The sequence below is a fragment of the Scyliorhinus torazame genome, chromosome 5, assembly GCF_047496885.1.
Source record: "Scyliorhinus torazame isolate Kashiwa2021f chromosome 5, sScyTor2.1, whole genome shotgun sequence".
Lineage (NCBI taxonomy): Eukaryota > Metazoa > Chordata > Chondrichthyes > Carcharhiniformes > Scyliorhinidae > Scyliorhinus > Scyliorhinus torazame.
This window is the reverse complement of record NC_092711.1, coordinates 133,635,271-133,649,345: the sequence shown is the minus strand read 5'-3', so window position 1 is coordinate 133,649,345 and position 14,075 is coordinate 133,635,271. Positions and strand designations below refer to the sequence as shown.

Below are 14,075 nucleotides of genomic sequence, written 5' to 3'. Positions count from 1 at the left end.
ACGGCGACACCTACGAGAGCCAGCCGGCCAGACTGATCCACCTGGGGGGCTGCAAGGTGCTGGCCTGCCCCAGCATCCAGATCACCTCCATCTCCCCCGGCGACGAGGGCCGGGAGATGGAGGTGGTGGCGGTGACGGCAGAGGAGGAGGAGGAGGCAGCCTGGGGGCTGGGGGGAGCAGCGGCCCCAGCTCTCGTCCTCCTCGTCCTCGGGTCGGGACCAGCTCTACCTGCCCCTGGACCCGTTCGGCTACCGGGAGAGCTCGCTCAGCCCCAGCTCGGCCAGCAGCTTCTCGTCCTGGGGCTGGCTGTCCGACGCGGCCTCCTCCTGCGGCTCCGCCTCCCACGTCGACGACGACGTGGAGCCCGAGCTGAGGGAGGCGGCCCTCCGCTTCACCTTGGGCCTGCCCTCCTCCCCCCACCTCCTCCTCCCCCGCTCGGGCCTGGCCAAGCGACGAGGCCCACTGGGCCTCTCCCGGGCCTTCGCCCTGCCCCTCGCCGGGCCCAGAGGACGGCAGCCGCCTCTGGCCCCGGGGCCCGCCCTCGCGGCCAGCCTCGCCTGGCGACAAGAGGCGCCACCCGGGCCTGGAGGCCTACCCCTACCACCAGCAGCACCACCACTACTACCAGCACAGGACAGCTGGCTCGGCCCAGCCCTCCCCCTGCCCCTCCCCCGTCACATCCCGCAGGGGCAGCATCACCGATGAGGCCCCCTCGCCCCACGAGGCTCCCTCCTCCCCGCTCCTCTTCCTCCACCCGGCCTACGAGGGGGGAGCCTCGGTGCCGCACAAGACACGCCGCACCTCGCAGGAGCAGACGGCCACCCCCTACCGCGAGGGGGGAGAGGGGGAGGTGGGTGGGGTAACATACGCGGCGCCAGGGGGGGAGGAGGGCACCGTCACCCAGCACCAGCAGCTGCTCAAGAAGGACACTGCGCCCATGGAATACCTCACCGTCCCCTCGCCTTTCGTTTGGAGCAAGGCTCGAATCGGAGGGCACAGCCCAGTCTTCCGGTAGGTAAAACCTCATGGCAATGATGTCGGGGAGGAGGGGTGTGCAGGCATCTGAGATGGGGTTAGATACAGAGTAAAGCTCCCTCTACACTGTCCCCATCAAACACTCCCAGGACAGGTACAGCACGGGGTTAGATACAGAGGAAAGCTCCCTCTACACTGTCCCCATCAAACACTCCCAGGACAGGTACAGCACGGGGTTAGATACAGAGTAAAGCTCCCTCTACACTGTCCCCATCAAACACTCCCAGGTCAGGTACAGCACGGTGTTAGACACAGAGTAAAGCTCCCTCTACTCTGTCCCCATCAAACACTCCCAGGACAGGGACAGCACGGGGATAGATACAAAGTAAAGCTCCCTCAACACTGGCGCCATCAAACACTCCCAGGAGAGGTACAGCACTGGGTTAGATACAGAGTAAAGCTCCCTCTACACTGTCCCCATCAAACACTCCCAGGACAGGTACAGCACGGGGTTAGATACAGAGTAAAGCTCCCACTACACTGTCCCCATCAAACACTCCCAGGACTGGTACAGCACGGGGTTAGATACAGAGTAAAGCTCCCTCTGCACTGTCCCCATCAAACACTCCCAGGACAGGTACAGCAAGGGGTTAGATACAGAGTAAAGCTCCCTCTACACTGTCCCCATCAAACACTCCCAGGACAGGGACAGCACGGGGTTAGATACAGAGTAAAGCTCCCTTTACACTGTCCCCATCAAACACTCCCAGGACTGGTACAGCACGGGGTTAGATACAGAGTAAAGCTCCCTCTGCACTGTCCCCATCAAACACTCCCAGGACAGGTACAGCACGGGGTTAGATACAGAGTAAAGCTCTCTCTACACTGTCCCCATGAAACACTCCCAGGACAGATACAGCACGGGGTTAGATACAGAGTAAAGCTCCCTCTACACTGTCCCCATCAAACACTCCCAGGACAGGTACAGCACGGGGTTAGATACAGAGTAAAGCTCCCTCTACAGTGTCCCCATCAAACACTCCCAGGACAGGTACAGCACGGGGTTAGATACAGAGTAAAGCTCCCTCTACAGTGTCCCCATCAAACACTCCCAGGACAGGTACAGCACGGGGTTAGATACAGAGTAAAGCTCCCTCTAAACTGTCCCCATCAAACACTCCCAGGACAGGTACAGCACGGGGTTAGATACAGAGTAAAGCTCCCTCTACACTGTCCCCATCAAAAACTCCCAGGACAGGTACAGCACGGGGTTAGATACAGAGTAAAGCTCCCTCTACACTGTCCCCATCAAACACTCCCAGGACAGGTACAGCACGGGGTTAGATACAGAGTAAAGCTCCCTCGACACTGTCCCCATCAAACACTCCCAGGACAGGTACAGCAAGGGGTTAGATACAGAGTAAAGTTCCCTCTACACTGTCCCAATCAAACACACCCAGAACAGGTACAGCACGGGGTTAGATACAGAGTAATGCTCCCACTACACTGTCCCCATCAGACACTCCCAGGACAGGTACAGCACGGGGTTAGATACAGTGTAAAGCTCCCTCTACACTGTCCCCATCAAACACTCCCAGGACAGGTACAGCACGGGGTTAGATTCAGAGTAAAGCTCCCTCTACACTGTCCCCATCAAACACTGCCAGGACAGGTACAGCACGGGGTTAGATACAGAGTAAAGCTCCCTCTACACTGTCCCCATCAAACACTGCCAGGACAGGTACAGCATGGGGTTAGATACAGAGTAAAGCTCCCTCGACACTGTCCCCATCAAACACTCCCAGCACAGGTACAGCACGGGGTTAGATACAGAGTAGAGCTCCCTCGACACTGTCCCCATCAAACACTCCCAGGACAGGTACAGCACGGGGTTAGATACAGAGTAAAGCTCCCTCTACACTGTCCCCATCAAACACTTCCAGGACAGGTACAGCACGGGGTTAGATACAGAGTAAAGCTCCCTCTAAACTGTCCCCATCAAACACTCCCAGGACAGGTACAGCACGGGGTTAGATACAGAGTAAAGCTCCCTCTACACTGTCCCCATCAAACACTCCCAGGACAGGTACAGCACGGGGTTAGATACAGAGTAAAGTTCCCTCTACACTGTCCCAATCAAACACACCCAGAACAGGTACAGCACGGGGTTAGATACAGAGTAATGCTCCCACTACACTGTCCCCATCAGACACTCTCAGGACAGATACAGCACGGGGTTAGATACAGTGTAAAGCTCCCTCTACACTGTCCCCATCAAACACTCCCAGGACAGGTACAGCACGGGGTTAGATTCAGAGTAAAGCTCCCTCTACACTGTCCCCATCAAACACTGCCAGGACAGGTACAGCACGGGGTTAGATACAGAGTAAAGCTCCCTCTACACTGTCCCCATCAAACATTCCCAGGACAGGTACAGCACGGCGTTAGATACAGAGTAAAGCTCCCTCTACACTGTCCCCATCAAACACTCCCAGGTCAGGTACAGCACGGGGTTAGATACAGAGTGAAGCTCCCTCTACTCTGTCCCCATCAAACACTCCCAGGACAGGGACAGCACGGGGTTAGATACAGAGTAAAGCTCCCTCTACACTGTCCCCATCAAACACTCCCAGGACAGGTAAAGCACTGGGTTAGATACAGAGTAAAGCTCCCTCTCCACTGTCCCCATCAAACACTCCCAGGACAGGTACAGCACGGGGTTAGATACAGAATAAAGCTCCCACTACACTGTCCCCATCAAACACTCCCAGGACTGGTACAGCACGGGGTTAGATACAGAGTAAAGCTCCCTCTGCACTGTCCCCATCAAACACTCCCAGGACAGGTACAGCACGTGGTTAGATACAGAGTAAAGCTCCCTCTACACTGTCCCCATCAAACTCTCCCAGGACAGGTACAGCACGGGGTTAGATACAGAGTAAAGCTCCCTCTACACTGTCCCCATCAAACACTCCCAGGACAGGGACAGCACGGGGTTAGATACAGAGTAAATATCTCTCTACACTGTCCCCATCAAACACTCCCAGGACTGGTACAGCACGGGGTTAGATACAGAGTAAAGCTCCCTCTACACTGTCCCCATCAAACACTCCCAGGACAGGTACAGCACGGGGTTACATACAGAGTAAAGCTCCCTCTACCCTGTTCCCATCAAACACTCCCAGGACAGGAAAGCACGGGGTTAGATACAGAGTAAAGCTCCCTCTACACTGTCCCTGTCAAACACTCCCAGAACAGGTACAGCACAGGGTTAGATACAGTGTAAAGCTCCCTCTACACTGTCCCCATCAAACACTCCCAGGACAGGTACAGCACGGGGTTAGATACAGAGTAAAGCTCCCTCTACACTGTCCCCATCAAACACTCCCAGGACAGGTACAGCACGGGGTTAGATACAGAGTAAAGCTCCCTCTACACTGTCCCCATCAAACACTCCCAGGACAGGTACAGCACAGGGTTAGATACAGAGTAAAGGTCCCTCTACACTGTCCCCATCAAACACTCCCAGGACAGGTACAGCCCGGGATAGATACAGAGTAAAGCTCCCTCTACACTGTCCCCATCAAACACTCCCAGGACAGGTACAGCACGGGGTTAGATACAGAGTAAAGCTCCCTCTACACTGTCCCCATCAAACACTCCCAGGACAGGTACAGCACGGGGTTAGATACAGAGTAAAGCTCCCTCTACACTGTCCCCATCAAACACTCCCAGGACAGGTACAGCACAGGGTTAGATACAGAGTAAAGCTCCCTCTACACTGTCCCCATCAAACACTCCCAGGACAGGTACAGCACGGGGTTAGATACAGAGTAAAGCTCCCTCTACACTGTCCCCATCAAACACTCCCAGGACAGGTACAGCACGGGGTTAGATACAGAGTAAAGCTCCCTCTACACTGTCCCCATCAAACACTCCCAGGACAGGTACAGCCCGGGATAGATACAGAGTAAAGCTCCCTCTAGACTGTCCCCAACAAACACTCCCAGGACAGGAACAGCACGGGGAGATATACAGAGTAAAGCTCCATCTACTCTGTCCCGATCAAACACTCCCAGGACAGGGACAGCACGGGGTTAGATACAGAGTAAAGCTCCCTCTACACTGTCCCCATCAAACACTCCCAGGACAGGTACAGCACTGGTTTAGATACAGAGTAAAGCTCCCTCTACACTGTCCCGATCAAACACTCCCAGGACTGGTACAGCACGGGATTAGATACAGAGTAAAGCTCCCTCTGCACTGTCCCCATCAAACACTCGCAGGACAGGTACAGCACGTGGTTAGATACAGAGTAAAGCTCCCTCTACACTGTCCCCATCAAACACTCCCAGGACAGGTACAGCACGGGGTTAGATACAGAGTAAAGCTCCCTCTACACTGTCCCCATCAAACACTCCCAGGACAGGTACAGCACGGGGTTAGATACAGAGTAAAGCTCCCTCTACAGTGTCCCCATCAAACACTCCCAGGACAGGTACAGCACGGGGTTAGATACAGAGTAAAGCTCCCTCTACAGTGTCCCCATGAAACACTCCCAGGACAGATACAGCACGGGGTTAGATACAGAGTAAAGCTCCCTCTACACTGTCCCCATCAAACACTCCCAGGACAGGTACAGCACGGGGTTAGATACAGAGTAAAGCTCCCTCTACAGTGTCCCCATCAAACCCTCCCAGGACAGGTACAGCACGGGGTTAGATACAGAGTAAAGCTCCCTCTACAGTGTCCCCATCAAACACTCCCAGGACAGGTACAGCACGGGGTTAGATACAGAGTAAAGCTCCCTCTAAACTGTCCCCATCAAACACTCCCAGGACAGGTACAGCACGGGGTTAGATACAGAGTAAAGCTCCCTCTACACTGTCCCCATCAAACACTCCCAGGACAGGTACAGCACGGGGTTAGATACAGAGTAAAGCTCCCTCGACACTGTCCCCATCAAACACTCCCAGGACAGGTACAGCAAGGGGTTAGATACAGAGTAAAGTTCCCTCTACACTGTCCCAATCAAACACACCCAGAACAGGTACAGCACGGGGTTAGATACAGAGTAATGCTCCCACTACACTGTCCCCATCAGACACTCCCAGGACAGGTACAGCACGGGGTTAGATACAGTGTAAAGCTCCCTCTACACTGTCCCCATCAAACACTCCCAGGACAGGTACAGCACGGGGTTAGATTCAGAGTAAAGCTCCCTCTACACTGTCCCCATCAAACACTGCCAGGACAGGTACAGCACGGGGTTAGATACAGAGTAAAGCTCCCTCTACACTGTCCCCATCAAACACTGCCAGGACAGGTACAGCATGGGGTTAGATACAGAGTAAAGCTCCCTCGACACTGTCCCCATCAAACACTCCCAGCACAGGTACAGCACGGGGTTAGATACAGAGTAGAGCTCCCTCGACACTGTCCCCATCAAACACTCCCAGGACAGGTACAGCACGGGGTTAGATACAGAGTAAAGCTCCCTCTACACTGTCCCCATCAAACACTCCCAGGACAGGTACAGCACGGGGTTAGATACAGAGTAAAGCTCCCTCTACACTGTCCCCATCAAACACTCCCAGGACAGGTACAGCACGGGGTTAGATACAGAGTAAAGTTCCCTCTACACTGTCCCAATCAAACACACCCAGAACAGGTACAGCACGGGGTTAGATACAGAGTAATGCTCCCACTACACTGTCCCCATCAGACACTCCCAGGACAGATACAGCACGGGGTTAGATACAGTGTAAAGCTCCCTCTACACTGTCCCCATCAAACACTCCCAGGACAGGTACAGCACGGGGTTAGATTCAGAGTAAAGCTCCCTCTACACTGTCCCCATCAAACACTGCCAGGACAGGTACAGCACGGGGTTAGATACAGAGTAAAGCTCCCTCTACACTGTCCCCATCAAACATTCCCAGGACAGGTACAGCACGGCGTTAGATACAGAGTAAAGCTCCCTCTACACTGTCCCCATCAAACACTCCCAGGTCAGGTACAGCACGGGGTTAGATACAGAGTGAAGCTCCCTCTACTCTGTCCCCATCAAACACTCCCAGGACAGGGACAGCACGGGGTTAGATACAGAGTAAAGCTCGCTCTACACTGTCCCCATCAAACACTCCCAGGACAGGTAAAGCACTGGGTTAGATACAGAGTAAAGCTCCCTCTCCACTGTCCCCATCAAACACTCCCAGGACAGGTACAGCACGGGGTTAGATACAGAATAAAGCTCCCACTACACTGTCCCCATCAAACACTCCCAGGACTGGTACAGCACGGGGTTAGATACAGAGTAAAGCTCCCTCTGCACTGTCCCCATCAAACACTCCCAGGACAGGTACAGCACGTGGTTAGATACAGAGTAAAGCTCCCTCTACACTGTCCCCATCAAACTCTCCCAGGACAGGTACAGCACGGGGTTAGATACAGAGTAAAGCTCCCTCTACACTGTCCCCATCAAACACTCCCAGGACAGGGACAGCACTGGGTTAGATACAGAGTAAAGCTCCCTCTACTCTGTCCCCATCAAACACTCCCAGGACAGGGACAGCACGGGGTTAGATACAGAGTAAATATCTCTCTACACTGTCCCCATCAAACACTCCCAGGACTGGTACAGCACGGGGTTAGAGACAGAGTAAAGCTCCCTCTGCACTGTCCCCATCAAACACTCCCAGGACAGGTACAGCACGGGGTTAGATACAGAGTAAAGCTCCCTCTACACTGTCCCCATCAAACACTCCCAGGACAGGTACAGCACGGGGTTACATACAGAGTAAAGCTCCCTCTGCACTGTTCCCATCAAACACTCCCAGGACAGGAAAGCACGGGGTTAGATACAGAGTAAAGCTCCCTCTACACTGTCCCTGTCAAACACTCCCAGAACAGGTACAGCACAGGGTTAGATACTGTGTAAAGCTCCCTCTACACTGTCCCCATCAAACACTCCCAGGACAGGTACAGCACGGGGTTAGATACAGAGTAAAGCTCCCTCTACACTGTCCCCATCAAACACTCCCAGGACAGGTACAGCACGGGGTTAGATACAGAGTAAAGCTCCCTCTACACTGTCCCCATCAAACACTCCCAGGACAGGTACAGCACAGGGTTAGATACAGAGTAAAGGTCCCTCTACACTGTCCCCATCAAACACTCCCAGGACAGGTACAGCCCGGGATAGATACAGAGTAAAGCTCCCTCTACACTGTCCCCATCAAACACTCCCAGGACAGGTACAGCACGGGGTTAGATACAGAGTAAAGCTCCCTCTACACTGTCCCCATCAAACACTCCCAGGACAGGTACAGCACGGGGTTAGATACAGAGTAAAGCTCCCTCTACACTGTCCCCATCAAACACTCCCAGGACAGGTACAGCACAGGGTTAGATACAGAGTAAAGCTCCCTCTACACTGTCCCCATCAAACACTCCCAGGACAGGTACAGCACGGGGTTAGATACAGAGTAAAGCTCCCTCTACACTGTCCCCATCAAACACTCCCAGGACAGGTACAGCACGGGGTTAGATACAGAGTAAAGCTCCCTCTACACTGTCCCCATCAAACACTCCCAGGACAGGTACAGCCCGGGATAGATACAGAGTAAAGCTCCCTCTAGACTGTCCCCAACAAACACTCCCAGGACAGGAACAGCACGGGGAGAGATACAGAGTAAAGCTCCATCTACTCTGTCCCGATCAAACACTCCCAGGACAGGGACAGCACGGGGTTAGATACAGAGTAAAGCTCCCTCTACACTGTCCCCATCAAACACTCCCAGGACAGGTACAGCACTGGTTTAGATACAGAGTAAAGCTCCCTCTACACTGTCCCGATCAAACACTCCCAGGACTGGTACAGCACGGGATTAGATACAGAGTAAAGCTCCCTCTGCACTGTCCCCATCAAACACTCGCAGGACAGGTACAGCACGTGGTTAGATACAGAGTAAAGCTCCCTCTGCACTGTCCCCATCAAACACTCCGAGGACAGGTACAGCACGGGTTTAGATACAGAGTAAAGCTCCCTCCACCCTATCCCCTTCAAACACTCCCAGGACAGGTACAGCACGGGGTTAGATACAGAGTAAAGCTCCTCTACACTGTCCCCATCAAACACTCCCAGGACAGGGACAGCACGGGGTTAGATACAGAGTAAAGTTCCCTCTACTCTGTCCCCATCAAACACTCCCAGGGCAGGGACAGCACGGGGTTAGATACAGAGTAAAGCTCCCTCTGCACGGTCCCCATCAAACACTCCCAGGACAGGTACAGCACGGGGTTAGATACAGAGTAAAGCTCCCTCTACACTGTCCCCATCAAACAATCCCAGACCAGATACAGCACGGTGTGAGATACAGAGTAAAGCTCCCACTACACTGTCCCCAGCAAACACTCCCAGGACAGGTACAGCACGGGGTTAGATACAGAGTAAAGCTCCCTCTACACTGTCCCCATTAAACACTCCCAGGACAGGTACAGCACGGGGTTAGATACAGAGTAACGCTCCCACTACACTGTCCCCATCAAACACTCCCAGGACTGGTACAGCACGGGATTAGATACAGAGTAAAGCTCCCTCTGCACTGTCCCCATCAAACACTCGCAGGACAGGTACAGCACGTGGTTAGATACAGAGTAAAGCTCCCTCTACACTGTCCCCATCAAACACTCCCTGGACAGGTACAGCACGGGTTTAGATACAGAGTAAAGCTCCCTCCACCCTATCCCCATCAAACACTCCCAGGACAGGTACAGCACAGGGTTAGATACAGAGTAAAGCTCCCTCTACACTGTCCCCATCAAACACTCCCAGGACAGGGACAGCACGGGGTTAAATACAGAGTAAAGCTCCCTCTACTCTGTCCCCATCAAACACTCCCAGGACAGGTACAGCACAGGGTTAGATACAGAGTAAAGCTCCCTCTGCACTGTCCCCATCAAACACTCGCAGGACAGGTACAGCACGTGGTTAGATACAGAGTAAAGCTCCCTCTGCACTGTCCCCATCAAACACTCCCAGGACAGGTACAGCACGGGTTTAGATACAGAGTAAAGCTCCCTCCACCCTATCCCCTTCAAACACTCCCAGGACAGGTACAGCACGGGGTTAGATACAGAGTAAAGCTCCTCTACTCTGTCCCCATCAAACACTCCCAGGGCAGGGACAGCACGGGGTTAGATACAGAGTAAAGCTCCCTCTGCACGGTCCCCATCAAACACTCCCAGGACAGGTACAGCACGGGGTTAGATACAGAGTAAAGCTCCCTCTACACTGTCCCCATCAAACAATCCCAGACCAGATACAGCACGGTGTGAGATACAGAGTAAAGCTCCCACTACACTGTCCCCATCAAACACTCCGAGGACAGGTACAGCACGGGGTTAGATACAGAGTAAAGCTCCCTCTACACTGTCCCCATTAAACACTCCCAGGACAGGTACAGCACGGGGTTAGATACAGAGTAACGCTCCCACTACACTGTCCCCATCAAACACTCCCAGGACTGGTACAGCACGGGATTAGATACAGAGTAAAGCTCCCTCTGCACTGTCCCCATCAAACACTCGCAGGACAGGTACAGCACGTGGTTAGATACAGAGTAAAGCTCCCTCTACACTGTCCCCATCAAACACTCCCTGGACAGGTACAGCACGGGTTTAGATACAGAGTAAAGCTCCCTCCACCCTATCCCCATCAAACACTCCCAGGACAGGTACAGCACGGGGTTAGATACAGAGTAAAGCTCCCTCTACACTGTCCCCATCAAACACTCCCAGGACAGGGACAGCACGGGGTTAAATACAGAGTAAAGCTCCCTCTACTCTGTCCCCATCAAACACTCCCAGGACAGGGACAGCACGGGGTTCGATACAGAGTAAAGCTCCCTCTGCACGGTCCCCATCATACACTCCCAGGACAGGTAGAGCACGGGGTTAGATACAGAGTAAAGCTCCCTCTACACTGTCCCCATCAAACACTCCCAGGACAGGTACAGCACGGGGTTAGATACAGAGTAAAGCTCCCTCTACACTGTCCCCATCAAACACTCCCAGGACAGGTACAGCACGTGGTTAGATACAGAGTAAAGCTCCCTCTAAACTGTCCCCATCAAACACTCCCAGGACAGGGACAGCACGGGGTTAGATACAGTGTAAAGCTCCCTCTACACTGTCCCCAATAAACACTCCCAGGACAGGTACAGCACGGGGTTAGATACAGAATAACGCTCCCTCTACACTGTCCCCATCAAACACTCCCAGGACAGGTACAGCACGTGGTTAGATACAGAGTAAAGCTCCCTCTAAACTGTCCCCATCAAACACTCCCAGGACAGGGACAGCACGGGGTTAGATACAGTGTAAAGCTCCCTCTACACTGTCCCCAATAAACACTCCCAGGACAGGTACAGCACGGGGTTAGATACAGAATAACGCTCCCTCTACACTGTCCCCATCAAACACTCCCAGGACAGGTACAGCACGGGGTTAGATACAGAGTAAAGCTCCCTCTACACTGTCCCCATCAAACACTGCCAGGACAGGTACAGCACGGGGTTAGATACAGAGTAAACCTCTCTCTACACTGTCCCCATCAAACACTCCCAGGACAGGTACAGCACGGGGTTAGATGCAGAGAAAAGCTCCCTCGACACTGTCCCCATCAAACACTCCCAGGACAGGTACAGCACGGGGTTAGATACAGAGTAAAGCTCCCGCTACACTGTCCCCATCAAACACTCCCACGACTGGTACAGCACGGGGTTAGATACAGAGTAAAGCTCCCTCTGCACTGTCCCCATCAAACACTCCCAGGACAGGTACAGCACGTGGTTAGATACAGAGTAAAGCTCCCTCTACGCTCACCCCATCAAACACTCCCACGACAGGTACAGCACGGGGTTCGATACAGAGTAAAGCTCCCTCTACACTACCCCATCAAACACTCACAGCACAGGTACAGCACTGGGTTAGATACAGAGTAAACCTCCCTCTAGACTGTCCCCATCCAATACTCCCAGGACAGGAACAGCACGGGGTGAGATACAGAGTAAAGCTCCCTCGACACTGTCCCCATCAAACACTCCTAGGACAGGTACAGCAAGGGGTTAGATAGAGAGTAAAGCTCTCTCTACACTGTCCCCATGAAACACTCCCAGGACAGGGACAGCAGGGGGTTAGATGCAGAGTAAAGCTCCCTCTACACTGTCCCCATCAAACACTCCCAGGACCAGAACAGCACGGGGTTAGATACAGAGTAAAGCTCCCTCTACACTGTCCCCATCAAACAATCCCAGGACAGGTACAGCACGGCGTTAGATACAGAGTAAAGCTCCCTCTACACTGTCCCCATCAAACACTCCCAGGTCAGGTACAGCACGGGGTTAGATACAGAGTGAAGCTCCATCGACTCTGTCCCGATCAAACACTCCCAGGACAGGGACAGCACGGGGTTAGATACAGAGTAAAGCTCCCTCTACACTGTCCCCATCAAACACTCCCAGGACAGGTACAGCACTGGTTTAGATACAGAGTAAAGCTCCCTCTACACTGTCCCGATCAAACACTCCCAGGAATGGTACAGCACGGGATTAAATACAGAGTAATGCTCCCTCTGCACTGTCTCCATCAAACACTCGCAGGACAGGTACAGCACGTGGTTAGATACAGAGTAAAGCTCCCTCTGCACTGTCCCCATCAAACACTCCCAGGACAGGTGCAGCACGGGTTTAGATACAGAGTAAAGCTCCCTCCACCCTATCCCCATCAAACACTCCCAGGACAGGTACAGCACGGGGTTAGATACAGTGTAAAGCTCCCAGAGAAGGGACTGAGAGACACCAGTCTGTGTACAGATATCTCCCTGAGAGAGAGGGGGGACTGAGAGACACCAGTCAGTGTACAGATATCCCCCAGAGAGAGAGGGGACTGAGTAACACCAGTCAGTGTACAGATATCTCCCTGAGAGAGAGGGGACTGAGAGACACCAGTTAGTGTACAGATATCTCCCTGAGAGAGAGGGGTGTGAGAGGCACCAGTTAGTGTACAGATATCTCCCTGAGAGAGAGGGGGGACTGAGAGACACCAGTCAGTGTACAGATATCCCCCAGAGAGAGAGGGGACTGAGTAACACCAGTCAGTGTACAGATATCTCCCTGAGAGAGAGGGGGCTGAGAGACACCAGTCAGTGGACAGATATCTCCCTGAGAGAGAGGGGACTGAGCAACACCAGTCAGTGTACAGATATCTCGTTGAGAGAGAGGGGACTGACAGACACCAGTCAGTGTACAGATATCTCCCTGAGAGAGAGGGGACTGAGAGACACCAGTCAGTGTACAGATAGCTCCCTGAGAGAGAGGACTGAGAGACACCAGACAGTGCACAGATATCTCCCTGATAGAGAGGGGACTGAGAGACACCAGTCAGTGTACAGATATCTTCCTGAGAGAGAGCGGACTGAGAGACACCAGTCAGCGTACAGATACCTCCGTGACAGAGAGGGTACTGAGAGACACCAGTCAGTGTACAGATATCTCCCTGAGAGAGAGGGGGGACTGAGAAACACCAGCCAGTGCACAGATATCTCCCTGAGAGAGAGGGGACTGAGAGACACCAGTCAGTGTACAGATATCTCCCTGGGAGAGAGGGGTCTGAGAGACACCAGTCAGTGTACAGATATCTCCCTGAGAGAGAGGGGACTGAGAGACACCAGTCAGTGTACAGATATCTCCCTGAGAGAGAGGGGGGACTGAGAAACACCAGCCAGTGCACAGATATCTCCCTGAGAGAGAGGGGACTGAGAGACACCAGTCAGTGTACAGATATCTCCCTGGGAGAGAGGGGTCTGAGAGACACCAGTCAGTGTACAGATATCTCCCTGAGAGAGAGGGGACTGAGAGACACCAGTCAGTGTACAGATATCTCCCTGGCAGAGAGGGGACTGAGAGACATCACTCATTGTACAGATATCTCCCTTCGAGAGAGAGGACTGAGAGACACCTGTCAGTGTACAGATATCTCCCTGAGAGAGAGGGGACTGAGAGACACCAGTCAGTGTACAGATATCTCCCTGGCAGAGA

At 53.4% G+C, this 14,075-nt stretch overlaps 1 protein-coding gene across 1 annotated transcript in view; it reads left to right on the top strand.

The window, feature by feature from the left end:
- Positions 1–877: 877 nt before the first annotated feature.
- Positions 878–14,075, top strand: part of LOC140419817 (nuclear factor of activated T-cells, cytoplasmic 4-like) — a 637,302-nt gene continuing 624,104 nt past the window's right edge. The window contains exon 1 of the mRNA XM_072503830.1: positions 878–1,011. Within this exon, the coding sequence (XP_072359931.1) occupies positions 938–1,011 (74 nt within the window). The 5' untranslated portion in view covers positions 878–937. The remainder of the gene's footprint in view (positions 1,012–14,075) is intronic.